Source organism: Nuphar pumila, chromosome 9 (genome assembly GCF_984573655.1).
Source record: "Nuphar pumila chromosome 9, dmNupPumi1.hap1.1, whole genome shotgun sequence".
In the NCBI taxonomy this organism is placed as follows: domain Eukaryota; kingdom Viridiplantae; phylum Streptophyta; class Magnoliopsida; order Nymphaeales; family Nymphaeaceae; genus Nuphar; species Nuphar pumila.
In genome coordinates, this window is record NC_143257.1 from 60,549,380 (window position 1) to 60,571,929 (window position 22,550).

The 22,550-nt window shown below is 37.8% G+C and overlaps 1 protein-coding gene across 4 annotated transcripts in view; it reads right to left on the minus strand.

The window, feature by feature from the left end:
- Positions 1 to 3,357: 3,357 nt before the first annotated feature.
- LOC149828606 (protein INVOLVED IN DE NOVO 2-like) overlaps positions 3,358 to 22,550 on the minus strand; it is a 45,896-nt gene continuing 26,703 nt past the window's right edge. For all 4 annotated transcript variants that reach the window (XM_090016900.1, XM_090016901.1, XM_090016902.1 and 1 more), the window contains 4 exons: positions 4,946 to 5,035; positions 4,545 to 4,823; positions 4,093 to 4,305; positions 3,358 to 3,965 (listed from right to left, as the gene is read on the minus strand). In XM_090016900.1, coding sequence (XP_089873026.1) covers positions 3,738 to 3,965; positions 4,093 to 4,305; positions 4,545 to 4,823; positions 4,946 to 5,035 — 810 coding nt within the window. In that variant the 3' untranslated portion in view covers positions 3,358 to 3,737. The remainder of the gene's footprint in view (positions 3,966 to 4,092; positions 4,306 to 4,544; positions 4,824 to 4,945; positions 5,036 to 22,550) is intronic.

Below are 22,550 nucleotides of genomic sequence, written 5' to 3' on the forward strand. Positions count from 1 at the left end.
ACATGGTCTCTGAACTCGCCATCACATCGTACCTTCGCACCTATTTACTCATCACCTATATCTCCATGAAATGAGGTCAAACTCTGTTGAGCAGGTAATATAAACCACAGATATAAAGTTTAAACAATGCTAGAACATTCATTACATTATAACATCGTACCTTAAAAGTTTAACACAATCATGATCTCCCAAGCATAGTAGTTAACATAATCATGATCTACCTTCAAGAGAACTATTGAAACTATATAGCTCAGCATTGTAAATAATTATAAATTGATATGTCAACATAAGACTTGTTTTTCTTGATTATGACTATGGATGCATGGAGGGTGAGTCACATAATCTATTGAGGTCACTATGGGTGTTTGTTATTGCTACATGACTTGCTTGCCCATAATGCCTTGTAGACCGGGTCTCGTCCCTAAGTAGGCGATCGATGACCGGGAGAAATCTCACAAGGTTCTAACATTTAACACAGATTGCAATCCAGACTATCTGTAATAGTTGAAGTATATCGCATGGACAAGTCTTGCCTCCTTAACTTCGAGTGACTGGAGACCCAAAAGATGTTGTTGCTCTTAAACTAGGGGTACAACATGTAGGTGAATCTACATGCGATCGGGTCACTCAATGTTGCACTGATCTATCTTCTCCAATAGACCATTAGTGTAAATGAGTTACAAGTATTTCTTAATTAATATGTTGACATTTTAGGTACCTCCTTCCATGAGGCAAACAGGGCTTCGTAACCCGAATACCTTATTAGGGTAATAGTCATATGATGATGTAGTTATGTACTCAACCATTCATGCTGCTTCGGTGCCTTTAGCTCATATGAGTGTCTCACCAATTAGTGTGAGGGATCAAACCAAGTGTGGATGTATGCATGTGAATGGTACTACCTTGCGTACCTTATGGGTCCTTGACCAACTAAAGCTTATGCCCGTGCTATCAAGTATAAATATGACATGGCTTACATGCATAATTATGACAATTGCATAAATAAGTAAATTCACACAAGTATTCATAAATACTAGAAGGTTCCTTGAACCCTACACTTTACACAAGCAAGTTATGTATCTCAAACATTGTGCATCTCATGCTTCGCATTCACACCAGGTACAACTCATAGCATAATCAAGACATGCAGTTTTAGTTCACATCATCCTTTGTATATAAGCAGGCTACTTGAACATGCATATAAGTGCATATGTGAATGCCAAAACCAAATTTACTCTTTTGAGACTGCATGTATAAGTTTTCAAACAGTATTTTCATACAAGTATTGTCTATATAAGTGTATGTGTGTTATGCACCACATATATATATATATATATATATATATATATATATATATATATATATATATATATATATATATATATATATATATATATATATATATATATATATATATATATATATACTTCTTTTTTTCTTTGAAATCAACTTTGCACAAACATCATTAATATTTTTTTTCTTCTTTCTTTTTTTTTTTAAATGCTCACAAGGTGAGCCCGGTTCAGGCCAGGTCTAATCTCACCTGGGTTCATACCTGATCTGGTTGATTCGGGTTCTGTCCTGGTCTGACCCGACTGGGTTCAAACCTAGTCTGAACCAGCGAATGGTTCATACTGGATCTGATTGACCTGGGTTCAGGCCTGACCCGAACCAACGAGCGAGCGGTTCATGCCAGGTATGACCCATCCTGGGTTCAGGCTGGGTCTGACCCTGCCTAGGTTCAGGCCTGACAGTAGCTAAAGTGCATAACACAATAGCGACAATTTTGCACCATCGCTATTTCTCCCTTTTCTTGTAGTGTTCTAATGCTTTTTTTTTTTTGCAAATCTGGCATCGCAAATGCATTTAGTATGGTCTGTTTACTAGGAATCGACTATCAGATTGTGTATTTTCGATGAAAAAAATACAAGTTTTGGATGCTCAAATATTACTAGAATTTTGAGCCATCGATTTTCAAGCCTTAAAAGATTCTACTTATGCTACTCAATCAGCCGATCGAATAGCCAGTCCCCATTAAACAGAGCATGTAGATCACATCCATACTTGGATTTAAGGAAAAAATCCAAAAATCTTAGTTCATAGTCCAGTAAATATATATATATATATATATATATATATATATATATATATATATATATATATATACACGAAAAGTGGTAGCTGCCTGACCACTTTCGTGCTTGACTAAAACGGACATGCGCTGAGCTCTTAGCAGAAAAAACCCGCTGAAACACCTTTAGTGGTGACAAAAACGTCACCGCTAAAGGTGCTAGACTTTTAGCGAACAAAAATCGCCGCTATAGGTGCCAAACCTTTAGCCATGACTTTTTTATCGCTACTAAAGGTGCAGAGTATATATATATATATATATATATATATAAACTCTAGAAACATCAACGGTGAGATGGAACTCATTTATTACTGGAATTCGTCTTTACAAAAGTTAGCCTTGGAGTCTTGGACCTCTCTCTCATGCATGTGCGTGCTGGTGCATGTAAGCTTTTCCTAGGGGCTCAGATCAAGTGATATGCCATATCACCATAGATCAGTGATAGACCACCATGGTTACCATCCATCCAAGCAGTCAATGGGCCATGCCCTCACTGATGCCACCAGCGGAAGCCACTGCTGGCCATGGCAGATGGTGGCACGGGCTCAAGAATATCACCTGGTCTGAGTTGTACACGTAGGGCTCAAGGGAGCAAGTGGATCGGATTTTGCTGAATCTCCAATCCAACACATTACTATTTGAATCTCGATAAAATCTGAACGTAACTCAGATTGGATTCTGACATTCATGGTCAGACTTTCACACTTGGATTCAGGTTGCTGATTTTTGACATACATATTCAGATTTGGATCAAATCCAATCCGTTTGCACTTTGGTTCAAATCCAATCTATCTGAACCTTTTACATGCTAAGTGATTGTTTTCAACAAAACCCCTTCTCCCTCTCCCCCTTTGTTGATCCAATTCAATATGTTAAATTAAGCTAAGAGCTGGTTTCAACTATATTACATCTGATATAATCTGTATCCGGGCCCATATTTGGACTCATTGCCCAATATGAAAGTTTAGATTTCTATCCACACGATCTGGCCCATATCCGAGCATTTGCACCCCTAGCTCACAGGAGTGCTGCATCAGGTCACCAACTGCCTGAAAATCGTTGGCAATCTGCAACAAGGTCTTCAAGTGGGTACTGATCAAGAATTCGTAGGGGCATAGCAGTTATACGTGCCTGATTTGACATGACCCTCTAAACTCAACCAAACAAAACACCGGCATGCGCACAAAAAGCTGATACATCCACCAGATTCTTCGTGTACAATAAGATTTTCAAATGCATGTGGATCATATTAATAAACATTTAAAAAGTCAATGCTTAGTACTAGAAAATAGTTTATCTGTTCACAAAAAGTATAATTCTGCTTGAGTACCCAAGGACAAAACCCAAGCATGTGGCTTTCAAACCTATGGAGTGAGTTGCAATAGTGAACACAAAACGGTAAAAGCATATAAAGCCCACCAAGACTAAAGCCAAAATCTAAATTCACAAGCATGTTAATTGACAGAATTCACTGTCCAGACGCTCTGTCTTCATTCTGAAATTCATTCCCATTTGGTGACAATGAAGCTTAGAGACCTCCAAGGAAGTGATGCAAAAAATTCAGTTGTGTTGTGGTATATACAAATGAGCACCAGCAGTAAGTGTTCTACCTCTTACGCTTGTATGTCTTGCAGAACTTTACGAGGTGCTGGATAACCTCCTTCAAGCTGGCCCTTCTATCTTCCTTGAAATTCCAAAGTTCTTTAACTGGATATCTCCCACTTGGATTGTACTCGTTAAGCTCGTTCAATGCAGTTACCACAGCTGCATATACTTCTTCTCCCAAATCAGCTTTCAACGCCTTTAGTTTCTCATCATCTTCATTTATGGTCTCCTATAAATCAGGTAAGCACTTCATTAAATCAGAAACATACAGCTTACATTTTGCATACACACAAAAAGTTCCAAAATAACAAAAGGGAATATCATTATATCCTGCAACTCTATTCTTGTTTCCATACCTTCTCCTTATCTCCATCTAGGACCACTTTCCAGGGATGCCAAGATGGATCTCGCAAGGAATCATCCCAAGAGGAGGCCAATTCAGTGGCTTTGATTTCATATTCCTTAGGATGATATCTTCTCATGCATTCCTCTTTGAATGCCTTACAGTCAAGCTCACCCATTCTTTTAATTCCAATGTGAGCACGGTTACTAAACAAATCTTCAAAGCCCTATACAGGAAGCAATGTTAACTTTGAGAAACGTTCTAATAAATGGAATTCTGCAGAGCATGATGAGGTGTACAAAAAAACCAAGTAGAAAACAAACAATAAAATCCTGTACAGCAAAAGAACGCTAAATCAAACATAAGCAAAGTTCAGATGAGAAAGGGATTCCAAAGAGCATGAGAGGTCCAAAAGTCTAAGCAGAAAATGATGTATATTAAAAAGTAAAGGACAGAAATCCATACAGTGATTGCTTCCTTACGAGCGTCTTGTAGTTCATCATTTACCAACCGCTGTTTAACTACTAGAGTTTGGTTAAGACTATCCTGATATTCCAAATCACTTTCTTTTTCCTCTAGCTCTCTCCGCATAGACTCCATTTTATCTCTAACATCATCTCCTTCCGTAAGCTCCATCACCTGCAGTTTTCCTTTCAACTTCTCTATTTCCACCTCCAAATTCTGTTTGTCCTCCAGCTTCTTTTGCATATCAAAAATCTTCCTATATGCATCCTCTTTCTCTCTCTGCACATGGAATGAGCATTTTTTATGCATTTACTCAACATTCATATGACAACTGCAGTGAGCTATTTACCAAAAGTTAATAAATGGAAATAGTTATCATAAAAAAGAATGTTCGACCAAACCTTATGATCTTCCAAGAGTTTCATTATACTTTCATCAGACTTTTTCTGCTCCACACTGGCTGCTTGAAGATTAGCATCTCTGGCAGCATTCTAGAATATCAAAAAAAATTATATAGTGAGATAACAGACCTTTGCAAGCCCCTCAATCCATTGTAAACAGACATATACAGCACACAATAAAATACTGCTTATGACTAGAAGAAATTTGAAATGATGATAAAAAAAATACATCTAGATCTTTGAAATGCTCCAAAGGACAACACCTAACAAAAATATAGTAAACAGTTCCATAGCAGAGGCAGGTGATAATAGAAAGAGCTTCTCCAAGTTATAAAATGAAAAAAAGCAAGTGCATATACAGACAAAAAATCTGGTAAACAGTCCACAGAGGGGCAGATGATAATAGAAATAGAGTTTCTGCAAGTAATACAAAAGGAGAAAAAAAAAGAGTATAAATAGAGAGAGAAACCAGGTAAACATATCAATAGAAAAAGAGACTAAAGCATCATCTCAATGAACGGATACAGTGATCATCATTGCTACTAAGCAGTTGTCACAAATCTAAATTGCAAAAGTGATGTAACAAAAACATTGAACACAGTAACATAGAAAAATGCGCCCAAGGTGCAAGAGTCCAAGCATCTAAGGAAATCTAAAAGGGCCAATCTGCACTAAATAATGAAATCAAAGGCCACATTTGGATGCCATTTTTGGAGAACAAGATTTGTATTAGTTCATTTTTGACATTCAAATTATTAAAAAGTCTAGAGTGTTCGGAGAACAAAGTCTAGTTTTGACTTTTAGTAAGTCTACAGCTCTTTTTCTTACTTTCTTATACATCCGCTAAGAATCATCATCATCTGACAATTTACTTTTTTTATAGTGTCCTTGCGGGCATCATCATCTTGCTCGTCCTGTACTGCTACCACCGTGAATAACATCTTCACTACCGCTTCCACTCTCACCATCGCTATCATTGTACAGTCGCCACCACAACCATCACCGTCTTCTTTTCTTCTTTTTCATAATCATAAACACCATCACCACCACCCATAAGCACCATTAAAGCCACAATGAAATCATAGGTGGTGAAAGGAGAGAGACAAGGTATCGGCTGCCAAGAGGAAACATGCAAAAACCATGGACCATCTCCTATTTGTCTTCTTCTATATAGATAATATAACTTGAATTGGAGTAACACCATTACATGTTACAATGTAATAGAAAGCATCATGTTATTTATGACTTGAAAGACCAAAGCATCCATCAACTAAACAGCATTGTTACATCAAACACTCTTTGACAAAATCAGACTCTCAGAGTCCATGTCTGCTTTCTTGAATGGCAAGATTGCAAGAAAATGTATTAACCGTTAGAAATACATGTAATTTCAGCCTCTTATTTGTAAATTGTAACATTGTAATTTTATATCTTGCCAAAGGGGACATATGTAATTTCTCACATCATCCAATATAAATACAACAGGGGCATCCCAAAGGGAATGATCCTGATCTGATTTTCTGCATCTTCTCTCCCATCTTCTTCTTCGTTGTCTTGTCTGGGATCCAATGAAGCACATATACCAAGGCTAATCTTCACATGGTATCAGAGCGCAAGAGAGGATAAGTTTCCTGCACACCACGGCTGCTGAAAACTCTTGCTGTTATTCTCAAGTGTGGTTTCCTTCAAGTTTTCAAAACCCAAACTTCTATTGTTTTTCTAATCTCTATTCTCAAATCTTCCTTTTTTCCTTCAAATAGCCTTTCTTTTAAATGTGCTCATCCCATCTCCCTTCTTGAGTATCTCATAAGTGTTCATCTATGTGTTGATATCTTTCACCAAAAAAAAGGGGTAAAGGTGCTGTCCTCCCTATTTTTGTGGTTTCATCTACAATACAAGATAGAGTTGAACATGATTGTTTTCGATTATGCAGCATCATCTTCTCAAAGTTGAGAAGTTCAGATCTTCGAACTTGTGAAGTTCTTTTCCCAAAAAAAAAATGGGGATATTGATTTCAGTTTTATTTTTGTTTGTTGCAAGTCGGCGCTCTCATTCTCTTGGAAAGTAATTCCAAATATTCCTACCTTCCATATTCTCTTCTATTTTCCCTTTAGGAAAGAGATCCACTAAGCATCTCATTCCTTTTTCTTTTATTGATTTCAGTTTTATTTTCAGCTATTTTTGGCTGCTGCAAGTCTGAGCTCTCATCCTCTTGGAAAGTAATTCCAAAAATTTCTACCTTTTATATTCTCTTCTATTGTCCTTTAGGAAAGAGTTTCCTCCAAGGAAAGAGATCCACTAAGCATCTCCTTTCTTTTCCTTTTTCTACTTTCCTTTCTTTCCTTCTTCCTCATCCCTTATCTTTTAAAATCTGATTGCTAGGTTAAATTTAAACCCCCAATCTTTCCTTCTTTCTTTTCTTTATCCAATCCCCTTTCTTAGTGTCTCTTCTTTTTCGATTCAAACCCAAACTCCTTCCAAAATCCCATTGTTTTTTTTCTTTCCTGTCACGTCCTAACAGCCATAGCAGATCTCTGCCACGTCACCTGCTGATGTCATTCTCTGTCAGCAGCAACCTTCTACTTCTTTCTTTTTCCTTCCCTTCTGTTATGGTGAATCCTCTCAGTTCATCCTTCCTAAGTCAACTCGTTCCTGACAAATTGAATGGGAACAACTTTGTGACTTGGAGGAAGCAAATCATGCATTTTCTCAGTAATCATGGATTGCTAGGACACCTTGACGGTTCTGCTAAAAAATGCCCTCAGAATATGTGACCGAAGCCCAGTCAAACAATAAAGATGGGATTCCCTCATTGAAGAAAAAGAATCCAGATTTTTTGCCATGGCACAAAAATGATCAAGTGGTCCTCGCCTACATCATTTCTACACTTTCTCAAGAAGTGCTTCTTCATATTCCCACAGGCATCTGTGCGCAAGTACTCTACATCACTGGTTTGAACAGATATCGACTACCAAGATATATCATTTGAAGTCGGAATCGACTACCAAGATCTATCATTTGAAGTCAGAATTTGGTGTGCTTCAAAGAGGTAGTTTACATATTATGGAATTTCTTGACAAGGTCAAAATCATTACAGATCAGCTAGCATCCATTGGCAGCCCCATTCCTGATGAGGATATATGTTCTCAGACCTTGCAAGGCCTTGGGTCTGAGTACAACATGTTTATTGCCATATACATGGTAGAGACTCCCAGGGCCAGCTTTGAGAAGATGTGCACCATGCTTCTTGAGTTTGAATCTGTTTTCGACATCTCTTCCAAGTGAGAAGAACAACGGGTTCAGCATGAAGTCATGTATGCTGCCATCAACAATTATAGAGGAGGCAATCAAGGACGTGGAAGTGGAGGTTGCGGCCGAGGTAGCATATATAACCAAGGACATGGAGGAGGACTAGGTCTTCTACCTTCTCCTAATGCAACTTTAAAATCAAACCTCATACGTCAGATGTGTGGTAAAAAGGGGCACATATGCTCAGATTGTTTCTTTCGGTATGTGCCCACTTTTAAGCCTCCTATTGTGCCCTATCCTGCTCACTTTCGTCCCTTCATGCCACCTACTGGTAATGCTGGCAATGGAACTAGGCCAAGTGTTCCAAGTGCCTCTCATCTCTCCCCCGCATATGCGGCATCTGTTGCTGTCCTCTCTCAGGGTATGGATGCATTGAGCATGGCTTTTAGTCAAGTTGGTCTATCCAACACAGGGCCATCCAACATGTATTGTTCCCCTCTTCAAAGCAATACCTGGCAAGCTGATAGTTCGAGTACCCCTGCATGGGCGTCCTCTTATCAACTGCAAAGTTCATCTCAAAATTCCTAGATTGTTCATTCCGGAGAAGCCCATCATGTCACCGGTGATTCAGGTAAGTTCTCCAGCTTAATACCATATCATGGCAAAGGACGTATAGTCACTGGATACGGCAAACACCATCCCATCACACATATAGGAACCGCCACTATTTCTACTTCTGGCTCTCTAAAACTTCCAAATACTTTTCTTCCAAATATTCGTAAAAATCTCATTTTAGTTTCTCGACTTGTTGATCAATTAGGCGCTCATGTTGGTTTTTCAGTTTTTCTCCTCTTTTTGTTTATGTGAAGGACCTTCTCACGAAGGCAACCCTCGCTAAAGGAGAAAGAAGTGGAGGTTTCTATGTGATCAACGAAGCTCTTAATCAAGCAGATTCACCATTATTAGTGTTTGATATTCATTGTGTCAATCAAGATGTCGAGTTATGGCATCGTAGTCTTGGTCATTATAATTCTAGTTTTATTCAAACTTTATGTAATAATGACTTGATCTCATTGCGAGGTTCAGCCTCTAAAGTGTCATCATTGTGCTCCATTTGTCGTTTATTTAAAAGTCATGAGCTTTCATTTCATTAATCTAATAAACGAGCTTCTTATCCTTTTGAGTTGATACATTCTGATGTTTGGGGACCTGCCCCCATTATGTCTATGTCAAAATCTCGTTACTATGTTCTTTTCGTTGAGGACTTCACTAAATATGCATGGATCTTCTTATTGAAAGGAAAATATCAAGTTCTTCGTACCTTTCAAGTCTTTAAATCTTATGTTGAGACACAGTTTGATCGTAAGATCCTTCGGTTTCGTAGCGATAGTGGTGGTGAATATATGTCCCTTAATTTTATAACCTTTTTGCATGATAATGGTATAAAACGTGAAGTCTCTTGCCCAAAAACACCTCAGCAGAATGGGGTATCCAAAAGGAAACACAGATATATCACTGAGACGGCTTTAGCCATGATGCAAAAATCTAGCATTCGACATGATTTGTCCACAAAAGCCTATCACACAACAGTATATTGCATAAATTGAATGCCATTGAACAATTTAGAAGGACAAAGCCCTTATTCCCTTATCTTTAATAGGCATCTTGATTATAGCCACATGAGGACTTTTGGTTCTAAATGCTTCGTTCATACTCATGAATCCCTGCGTACTAAATTCACCCCAAAGGCACAACTATGTCAATTCATCGGTTATGATGATGAATACCTTGGGTACAGATGTTATAACCCCACCACCCAAAAAATCTTGATATACACACATGGCACTCTTCATGAAGGGGATTATGGCTCATCTAATAACCATGTTGTGCAGCATCCCACTTTCTCCTTTTGGCTAGGTACTATTCCTTCATCCACAAGGTCTTCTACATTGCTGGAACCAGATATTGTTTTAGAAGAATCTTCTCCACCAGGGCACCAAACATCAACCAGCCAATCTGGTTTCAAATTCTTCCCACGTGTCTAGGCTCGGCGAAGACATGCACCTGATCATTCTACACCTGCTGATTCGGTTGTCCATCCATCCTCATCTGACCCCTCACAGCCCGCTCCTCCATAGCCTCCAGCTACTCACACATCCAGCAGGACTCACCATCCTCCTGATCCCTAGGTCAGCAATGAAGCATTCTCTACTGAATTTCAAGTCTTCGCAGCAAATGTCTCAGCCGAAAAAGAGACTCAATCTTTTCGAGAAGCTGCCTCAAACCAATGTTGGGTCGATGCCATGAATAAAGAGATCTTAGTTGTCAAAAGTTGCGCCTAGGCTAGCTAGGCGTAGGGCCAGCGCCAAAGCTTATGGGTCTAGGCGGTAGGGCCATGTTTTTTACCTAGGATGTTCATGCCTAAGCCGCACGAATATAGTTGTCATGTTTTCTAAATTTTGTCTCTTTTTTTCTTTTTTTCTTTTTTTCTTTTTTTCTTTTTTTCTTTTTTTCTTTTTTTCTTTTTTTCTTTTTCTTCTTCCTCCCGCCCCAAAAGCTTTTTGTTTTCATTCTTTCATTTTCTTCTTTTGTTTTTGTTTTTGACCTTATTTTTTTTCTTCTTCCTCCTTTCACTCCTCTGCTTAGTTGTCAAAGGTGGAGCCTAGGTGCCGCCTAGGCAGTCTAGCCGAGGTAGTCTCTCGGTCTGATGCACAGTTGCACACACATATATGTTTTCTATATAATTGTATATAATTATATATAATAACATATCATAAACATATATTATAAATTTACAATATTGTGTTTATATTAGTATATATAATTATATATATACATATTTGTGTAGTTAATTCATATATAATCTATAAGCGTATGAGTTATCTATTTCACTATTTTTACGTAATATAATTGTTTTACAGTGTTCGACAACATGTTATTATTTGCTTGTTGAATGATTTTATGGTGTATACATGTTTGTTATTAATTTTAGTAGTTTGTTCACATATTTTGTATGTTTTTTATTTTTTTTATTTGGGGTATCGCCTAGTCTTTTTAGGAGCTCACCGCCTAGGCTCCGCCTATCACCTTTGACAACTGAGGAAGAGATTGATGACCTCCAACATAGGACGTTGTTCCTAGACCATCCAACAAAAATATGGTTAGAACTGGTTGGGTAATATAAAGTCAATTTTAAAGCAGATGGATCTGTTGAACGGTATAAGGCGAGATTAGATGCCAAAGGCTACACTCAGAAACATGGTCTAGATTTTGATGAGACATTCAGCCCTGTGGTTTGTATGGGCACTATTTGGCTTGTTCTCTCTTTAGCAAGTCTTCCATGATTGGGTAAAATAAAGTCAATTTTAAAGCAGATGGATCTGTTGAACGGTATAAGGCGAGATTAGATGCCAAAGGCTACACTCAGAAACATGGTCTAGATTTTGATGAGACATTCAGCCCTGTGGTTTGTATGGGCACTATTTGGCTTGTTCTCTCTTTAGCAAGTCTTCCATGATTGGGAGCTCACTAATTCACGAAAAAGTTTATATGAAACATCCTCCAGGTTAGGTTGAAGTTGACCCTAAGATAAAATGTTAAAACTCAACAAGGCTTTATATGGTCTTAAACAGGCCTCTTGGGCATGGTTCGAAACCTTCAGTAAGGCTTTTTGTTTTTTTGGTTTTCATCGCAATCAATGTGATTATTCTCTCTTCATACGGCATGCACAGCATCGTATTACTATCATCTTTGTCTATGTGGATGATATCATCATCACATGCAACAATCGTGCCCTCATTCAGCACCTCAAGATTATGCTTCATTCTCAGTTCCACATGAAGGATCTAGGTGATTTACGATACTTTCTTGGCATTGAAGTCGACAGAACCCATGCTCATTTCACTCTTAATATTTTACACTGCTTTGGCATGGTAGATTGTAAGCATGTGCCAACTCCCATTGGCGTCACTACCAAATTAACTGGGGGACATTCCATGTAAAACCTGCAAATTTTTCAGAATTATGAAATGAATGAAAGAGGATTTTTTGGTGAATTATTCTGGGATGTAACTTTGATTAAATACCATTTTCTGGCATTTTAATTAACCAAAATTGGTCGATTTATTAGCAATTGATTATCGATAATGTTTTATCATTTATTTAAGTTATTTGATGTTTAATTGGAGATTTACGAGATTTTGTACGAAGATTTGGATCTGGATCTTAGTATGGATCCGATCAAGATCCACCTACGAAGTTCCGAATTCGGAATATCCAATTGGAACACATTAGATCCAATAGATCCAAAAGTCATTTAGATTTGGATCTTAACGGATCCGCACAAGTATAGTTTTGGACCCGATATATTTGGATTATTATTTGGATATAGGAAAACCAAATGGATCAACACACTCAATTGGTGGTTGAATCCACTTGGAAGATCCAATCCAAATTAAAACCGAAATTGTTGTTTTGGATCCATATTTGGATTTTGGAGATAAGATGGATAATGAATTTGGGTTTGGATCCAAAGATCCAAAACCCAATCCAATCCCACTCCCAAGGATCCATCATCCATCACTTCAACTCTCTTCCCAAAGATCCCTCTTCCATCAAATCAACTCCAAACTCCCAAAACTCCTCTTACATCACATCAACTCTCTTCCCAAAGACCCCTCTTCCATCAAATCAACTCCAAACTCCCAAAACTCTCCTTGCATCACATCAACTGACCTCCCAAGGATCCATCACATCAACTGCCTTCCCAAAGATCCATCTTCCATCAAATTAACTCCAAACTCCCAAAACTCCCCTTACATCACATCAACTCACCTCCCAAGGATCCATGATCCATTGCATCAACCCCCTTCTCAAAGATTCCTCTTCCATCAAATCAACTCACCTCGCAAGGATGCAGTCTCATATGTCACCATGCATAAACAATCAACATGCCCCAAACTTCTCTAAGATGATAACAACTTGATATACAAGAACTTACAGCACAACTTTTGATGGAATGGGATGAAGTGTGAGATTGCTGAATATATTTCAAGGTATTTAATTTGTCAATAGGTCAAAATTGAGCATCAGAGACCTGGCGATACAATGCAAGCTATGGGATACCACAATGAAAATGGGAAGGCATTACTATGGACTTTGTGGTAGGCTTGCTCAAGACTCGGCATCAGTATGATGCTATTTGGGTCATTGTAGATCGCCTGACGAAGTCAGCACACGTTTTGCCAAATTATGCAAATAAGACTTTGGAGAGTCTTACGGATTTGTATATAGATGAGATCGTTAAACTCCATGGAGTTTTCTTATCAATCATCTCAGACAGAGACCCAAGTTTTACTACTAAGTTCTGGGAAACAACTAGAGAAGGTTTTGGGACAAAGCTAAAGTTTAGTTCAGCGCTTCACCCTCAAACAGACGGACAGTCTGAAAAGACAATTCAGACTTTAAAAGAGATGCTACGCGCATGTGCACTCGATTGGAAAGGTGACAGGACCAAAAATTTGACGTTAGCGAAATTCACACACAATAATAGTTACCATTCAAGTATTGGTATGGCTCTATACAAAGCCATGTACGGACGACCCTGCAGATCTTCAGTTTATTAGAGTGAAGTTGGTGAGCGAACTATGGAATCACCAATTGTGCTTTAATATTACACCGAACAGGTGCAGCTAATTCAGAAAAGCCTCTTGACAGCTCAGAGTCGTCAGAAAAATTATGCCGATCAAAGGCATCGAGAACTTGCCTTTGCTATAGGTGATCATGTGTTCGTTAAAGTTTCACCAACGAAAGGTGTGTTTCATTTCGGCAAAAAGGGAAAGATCTGTCAGTGATATGTTGGACCTTTTAAAGTTCTCAAAAAAAATGGAGAAAGCAACCTATAAGATAGCACCTTCTCCCCAGTTTTGTGGCATTCATAACATATTTCATGTTTCTATGCTAAGGAAGTACATGTCAGACCTGACTCATGTCATCCAATACGAGGATCTTGAGATTCTAAAAGAACTTACGATCACGGAACAACTCGTAGAGATTCTGGATCGACGAGAGCAAGTCTTAAGAAAGAAGACTATTCCATTGGTAAAGGTACAATGGCAACATCACAGAATTGAGGAATGCACTTGAGAACCGGAAGAAGAAATCAAAGCAAAGTATCCCAAATTGTTTAGTGTGTAACTATAATCAAATTTCGCGGACGAAAATTCTTTAAGAAGGGTAGAATGTAAAACCCGCAAATTTTTCAGAATTATGAAATGGATGGAAGAGAAGTTTTTGGTGAATTATTCTGGGATGTAACTTTGATTAAATACTATTTTTTGGCATTTTAATTAGCTAAAATTAGCCAATTTATTAGCAATTGATTATCAACTAAGTCACAGGGATTCGGCTAGCAAGGTGTCGTACCCGCGTCGACGCGAGTGCGGTCAACCCGACCCTGGGTGCGTTGACCGTCCCCGGGGTCATTTCGGACCATTTTTTGGATTTTTTTTTTTAAATTGTCCAATGAAATGGGCTGTGGAATTAAAAAAAAATCTTGGGGGGGGGGGGGGGGGAGGGGGCCTATAACCCCCCGCCAGGGGCAGCACCTCCTGGACCCCCCTTCCTGCAAGGGCAAAAACTATGAATCAGGCTCCATAACTCATCATGGACATGATCTTCTCTTTGAGAAAGAAATCTCTGACCGAATCAAAAATGTCTTTAGATACAATAGACTAGAATGAAGTAAAGAAGCTATCTGGGTACCCATCTAAGCTCGGGGCGCTATCTCCATCAAGAATAAAGACCACCTTAACCACCTCCTCTTCCAACCCCACGGATCTGGACAACCTTTAAAAGGGTTACGATTGATGTAGCCCCTGACAAATAACTTGAAGAAATAATTTGAGGCCTCTCAAAAAATACTCTCTTCCCACCACATAGGATTCGTCCTCCCTCTGAAGTCAGTTCACCTGTTTACGCTATGTATTGCGGTTTGTCATAAGGTGGAAGAGTTGGGATGATCTGAACATCCAATGGTCATTAACGAAGCAGCGATCGATCCTATTGGCATGATAGTTAAGACCAACTTGCTTGTTATGCCAAGTAAAACAGGAAGACCCATAATCAATCTCTATCAGTCCTGCTAAGTCTATGAAATCATTGAATTCATTGGCACCCATATGATAGGTAGTCAAATCCCAACATTTAGAAATATGTTTGGTAACCTTCTGATCACTAATGAGCAATGAAGGATGCGGGACCCGTGCCGGGGGAACCCCCGGATCCCCCTTCTATATATATTTATATTTTTGCCCCTGTCGCACCCCCGCACCCAAGGTTTTTGAAAGTGTTGCACCCCCGCACCCATGTGACATAGATTATCAATAATGTTTCATCATTTATTTAAGTTATTTGATGTTTAATTACAGATTTATGAGGTTTTGTAAAGATCTGATCAAGATCCACCTACAAAGTTCTAAATTCGAAATATCCAATTGGAACACATTAGATCCGATAGATCCAAGAGTCATTTGGATTTGGATCTTAACAGATCCGCACAAGTACGGTTTTAGACCTGATATGTTTGGATCATTATTTGGATATGGGGAATCCAAATGGATCAACATACTCTATAAAAAAATTGGATCCACTTGGTTGATCCAATCCAAATTAGATACTTGATTGATATTGGATCCACTTGGATGATCCAATCCAAATTAAAACCTAAATTGTTGTTTTGGATCCATATTTGGATTTTAGAGATAAGATGGATAATAGATTTGGGTTTAGATCCAAAACCCAATCCAATCCCACTCCCAAGGATCCATCATCCATCACATCAACTCCTTTCCCAAAGATCCCTCTTCTATTAAATCAACTCCAAACTCCCAAAACTCCCCTTACATCACATCAACTCACCTCTCAAGAATCCATCATCCATCACATCAACTCCCTTCCCAAAGATCCCTCTTCCATCAAATCAACTCCAAATTCCCCTTACATCACATCAACTCACCTCCCAAGGATCCATCATCCATCACATCAACTCCCTTCCCAAAAATCCCTCTTCCATCAAATTATCTCCAAACTCTCAAAACTCTCCTTAGATCACATTAACTCACCTCCCAAGGATCTATCATCAATCACATCAACTCCCTTCCCAAAGATCCCTCTTCCATCAAATCAACTCACCTCGCAAGGATCCATCACCCATCACCTCAACCTCTCTTCCCAAAAATCCCAAACTTCAAAACCTCTCTCTCACATCACATCACATACACCCTCCCATGCATTCTCTCACCCATAAATACCCTCACCACACCCTCAAACCTCATTCACGCACTCCTCTCTTCCCCTCCACCGTGTTCACCCTCTCCCCCATTCCCTCTCTCAGGTGTTTTGGTGGTCACCCCCCACAGCACGGTGGGCAGAAACCACCTGAACCCACACCCACCGAAACACCCCCTCCATTGTCGTTGAACACTGCATTTACCGCTTCACGGCCTCCTCCGCTTCGGTTCCGTCGAGACATCTGCATCGTCACTTTCACAACAAAAATCTCTCCTCGTAGGGTTGCACGCGCACCGTTGTAGGTTTACAATCGCAAAATGTATGCTCATGTTATAAGTATTTTGAAATGCTTAAGTTCCATATATATATATATATATATATATATATATATATATATATATATATATATATATAGTTTCTAAAATTATCTATTTTGCACGCTTTTCAAGAAAATATGTATATTTACATGGGATTTGATAAATAAAAATACGAACATGTGTAAAAAGGTTTTTAGATTATCCAAGTACGGTTATCTTGAATAGGTTCAAAATAAAAATACGTAATTGTCCAAGATTTTGAGCAAAGTTGTGAAACACCAATTTTTACAAACATGTTCACATAAATGCATTTCTGAAGTTTTTAAATAACTGCATAAATGAAACTCAATCTTTGTATAAGTTGCTAATTGAGTGATATTCATTATTGTGGAATGAAAATCATGATATTGTTATGTCTCGAACTCGAATGAGTGGCTCACAACCATGTTCGCGGTCAATTAGACAGATATGTGTAGTGCCCCAGATAGGTGGCCAAGAACCTTATGATAAGGTTGATTAAAATCATATATGCTCATGCTTGATAGAGGTTATTAAATATTTGTTTATTGTTTAAAGCAAGTATGTCAAGAGAGTTGAATGTATATAATAATTCTCTTGAAACTTACAATAAGAGAGTAAGTGGTACATATAGCTCTGTGGGATATTATTAAGCACGAAAGGTTGCTTCCCCAGCCACGGAGATAGGAGATAGTTGCTACCGATGCCGCAGGGTAGTGGTGAGATTGTTTCAACTGAAAGTAAATTCTGATATATCAGGTTGTAGGTGTTAGGATTTCTCTCTCGACTGGATTGTCCCTCACCCTGATACTGGATTAGATGTGTGAGGCCAGGGTAATAAGCCATAAATTGATCGAGCACCATACCTCTACTCTGTATATATGTGACGTACCCAAAGAGAGTTATGAAAGAGAAACAATAGTGTATTGTGCATATAGTGTAGCATGGCAAGCATCATTTAAGAAAGAAAATGTAAATGAAAAGAATTATAAACTATTCATGCCTACGATAATTGTTACACTAGTGAGTCATGCATGAGATGATCATTACATATGATATTGAATTGTTATTCATCTATATTGATAATTGCTTATTTAAAGATTGTCATTTCATGTATGCCTAGTTTTATATAAGCATGTTTTGTTATTGTAATCCTGCTGGGGGTTGTTTTGACCCCTTAAACCATTTTAGGTACGAAGTAGTTGAACAGGAGCGATTGCGAGAAGCTAAAACGGTGTCACCGAGGTAGTCATTTTCCTTTCTCGGGAGCCAAATTTTGATAAACCTTACTGGTTGCTTTTGAACGTTTTTATTTATTTCAAATTTTGTAAATCAATCTAATATATGAAACGGAATCATTTTGCTAAATGTTAACTACTTTAAATTCAGTATTATCGTGTTTGATCGTTCTATAACCCACCCGAGGTTTTGAACAAAATCTTAAGAAAATTTTCACTGAAATTTTATAATAGAAAAAAAAATTAAATCTATCGCATTTTAATGGTTTTAAAATCTTGGAGTGTTACGTTCCAAGACTGTCTTGGCTGATCCTAAACCATTGAGGAGTATTGTGGGTGCTTTATAATACCTCACATTCACCAGACCCGATCTAGTTTTTGTTGTTAATCAGATCTCTCAGTTTATGCACGCACCCACAGAATCTGATATGGATGCAGCCAAAAGGATTTTGCATTACAATAAGGGCACTCTTACTGATGGTTTCTTGTACAAGAGGCAACCGAGTGACTCCTTATCCCTCACCATCATGGCTTATTCGGATGTGGACTGGGCAAGAGATCCGGCTACCCAACATTCCGTTACAGGTTATGGCATTTTCCTTGGTCCATATCTCATCTCGTGGTCCAGTCGTAAGCAGCGTACAGTTGCGTAATCAAATACGGAAGCTTAATATCGTGCTATGACATCTGTTACCAGAGAGGTTCTATGGATTCAGGATCTTCTCACTACTCTTCATCAACTGATTCATCATTCTCTTTTGTTCTGTGATAACTGAAGTGCAGTTGTCATCGCTACCAATCCGGTTCAATACGGCAAAATGAAACATGTTGAACTAGATCAACATTTTGTTCGAGAGAAGGTTGAAAGTAAAGAAATTTGCCCTCTCTTCATCAAGGGAGAGAATCAAATTGCCAATCTTTTCACCAAGCCTCTATCCCTAGCTCGCCATCGCCATTGGGAACTTAAACGCAAACTATCTATGATTGTTTCTCACCCACGTATAGTTTGAGGGGGGATGTTAGAAATACATGTAATTTCAGCCTCTTATTTGTAAATTGTAACATTGTAATTTTATATCTTACCAAAGGGCACATATGTAATTTCTCACATCATCCAATATAAATACACCAGGGGTGTCCCAAAGGGAATGATCTTGATCTGATTTTCTGCATCTTTTCTCCCATCTTCTTCTTCTTCTTCATTGTCTTGTCTGGGATCCAAATGAAGCACATATACCAAGGATAATCTTCACATTAACAACCAAGATTCTGCATCTTAAGCCCATTATCCAATGTTTTCTAATTGTTGTGCACACACAAAATTGCTTCATGTGATAACAACATATTCAAATACAATTGTAACCCAAGATTAACTGAATCCATTAACAGTAATCCACCCGTCCATGAGTAAAGCCTAATGGGTCTACGACACAACACAAAGTACGAGACAAGCATTGGAAACTTCAGTTCATAAGGAGCCTTATGTAACAGCAGTAACAAATAACTAGGTGCCTCAGTTCTAATTGCATTTCAAATAAATTTTCTAGACACCCTCGAAGTGCTAAGGCGGTCCTCCCACAAGAGCTCGTCTTCCCCTAGATTTAAACAAACATCTGAAACAAGACACCAAATATGAGAAACCGAATCCCATGGTGGATCAGCAGCACAGAAGTCTAGTCCTTGAATGTGGTTCGTAACTTGTAGGGGATTTCTCTTTGATTTGGCAAGATCAGATAATGATTGGCCCATCTGAGGGCCTGCCCAAAAGTTAAATATTTCCCCATTACCTACTTTAGAAGTAACCTTGAGTGATGCTCCTCCATCCCCGCAAAAGGCTCGTCCAAAGAAATGATGCTCTAAACTTTTTCCCATATGACCAGATGGTATGGTATCCCGACCGATATTTTTGAGAAAGTCAAATAGGCAGATTTGGATAATGTAAACCATAGTAACCTGTATCGTTAAAGGTAATTTCTCGGAGAGATTTTAAAAAGTTGATGAATCTCGAGAATATCTTAGTTATTTAAAAAAATGAAAAATATAAAACAAAAACAAAAAAGCTAAGAAAATAATAAGTTTTGCATTATTTTTCTTCTAAAAATATAAATAAACATGTTTTAAAGGTTTTAAAATATAAAGGAAACAAAAAATAAGAAACGCAAACTTAAAATAAAAAAAAAAAGTTTTCCCCAAAAATATTGTGATATTTTGTCTTATGACGATATTTTGAAAATATTGTGAGATATTACTTTTAATATCGACTACCTTAAAATATCAGTATTTCTAGCGATATTTTCAAAATATCACCAATATCGGTGACAGTGATGTAAACCAGATCAGTCAAACTAGATTATGGCAAAATAGTGCCCACAACTAATTTAACTTTTCCATCATATTTCCCGTTTTCACTTGTATGGGAAGACTCCTAAACTCTAATGAAATGAGATGAAGATAAATACAAGCCAGCTAAGGGCATACAAAGGCAGAGTACACGAGTCCACTAGGGACAACACATAAAGCCAACTAAGGCTTGCAAAACACAAAAAGTATAATCTTTTATTTATAAAATGTTTCTCAATAAGCTTAACATGAATGGGGACAATGTGTCCCTATTTATACATAAAAGCACACATATCAAGGACTCTTGGGAGCTCCCATAGGGTCATTTGGAGCTCCCAATGGCTATATTTATAGCTGTTGGGCGCTATCCCAACGAATCCCATAGAGCCCCTGAATGTAAACTAAATTACAGATTTAGAAAAAATAAATTAAACTATAACTAACTAGTCCCTAATGGACTGACCTAGTGACATGTAGTGAAATGACCAAAATGCCCCCATTGAGCATTATATATGTATATATATATTCTTCACATCTGAATATATATATATATATATATATATATATATATATACATTATATACTTTAACATCCCTCCTCAAACTTAAAGGTGTATACATTGAAAGTTTGTTAAGTAGAAATATGAAACGAGGTGTAGCATGAGCTTTGGTGAAGAAGTTAGCAAGTTGATACTCGGATGTAACATATGATAGTTCAATATCTCCTTTCAGATTTTCATCTCGTTCATAATGGCAGCCCATCTCCATGTGTTTGGTGCGCTCATGAAAAGTATGACTACTAGCAATATATATGGCACTTTTGTTGTCGCAACACATCTTTGAAAGTCTAGAGATGTGTATTCTCATATCTTTAAGAAGATTCTTTAGCGTAGGCATAGCCCAATATTCAGCTTCAATAGAAGACAGTGAGACCTTTTGTTGCTTCTTGCATCTCCACGAAATCAAGGAGTCCCCTAGAAAAACACAAAAACCAATAATTGAGACCCTATCAATGGGATTTTTTTCCGAATCAGTATCACTATAAACAAGTCTAAAGATGAGGATGAAGATAAGAAAAACCTTTTGTTTATAGTATTTTTAATATATCTCACAATTTGTAATGCAACACTCATGTATATAGTGGTTTGGGCATGTTGAAATTGATTAGCAGAGTAAACGGCATGAAATATGCCTGGTCTAGTGATAGTCAAATATGTGAGTGACCCAATCAATTGTCTATATGGAGTAAAATCCTTCAGAAGTGTCTCATCTTCAAGTCTTAGCTTTGCATTGACAACTTCAGGAGTCTCCACTTTCTTATCATCTGTAATCCCAAACTTAGCACAAATGTCAACAGAAAGTTTCATTTGAGATAGAATATAGCTCATGGGAGAGTGGGCAACTTCAATACCTAAATAATATCTTAAAAATCCTAAATCAAACATATCAAATTTTTCTTTCAAAACATTTTTTATTTTATTAACTCCTTGTTCATCACTCTCTGTTATTACCATGTCATCCACATATAGTAGAAGAATAACAATAGTGATACATGTACTTTTGATAAAAAGAGCAGTGTCGGTATAACAAGAAAGAAAACCTAAATGAGTCATTACATTACTAAATCTATTGTATCATGTTTTAGGAGCCAGTTTCAGACCATATAAGGCCTTTCTAAGTCTAAAAATTTTACCTTAGCAATACCAAAACCTAGCGAAAGGTCCATATAAACTTTCTCATTTAATTCTCCATTTAAAAAGGCATTTTTGACATCAAGTTGATAGATAGGCCATTTTTATATAGAAGCAACAGCTATGAGGATCCTTACACTAATCATTTTATCTACAGGTATGAATGTTTCTATATAGTCAATCTCGTATTCTTGGGAATAACCTTTGGCTATTAACCTAGCTTTATATCTCTCTAGATTTCCATCACTCTTGGTTTAACTTTGAACACCCATCTACAACCTATAGTTTTCTTCCCTAGAAGTAAAATGGTTGTTTCTCATGTCTTTGCTTTCATAAGAGCATCTAATTCTACATTCATAGCCTCAATCCAATGAGATAGGTTTTTAGCTTCATCATAATTAGATGGTTCATGAAAAGAATGTAATGTAATTAAGCAAGTCTTATAGTTTAGGGACAAGGAGTCA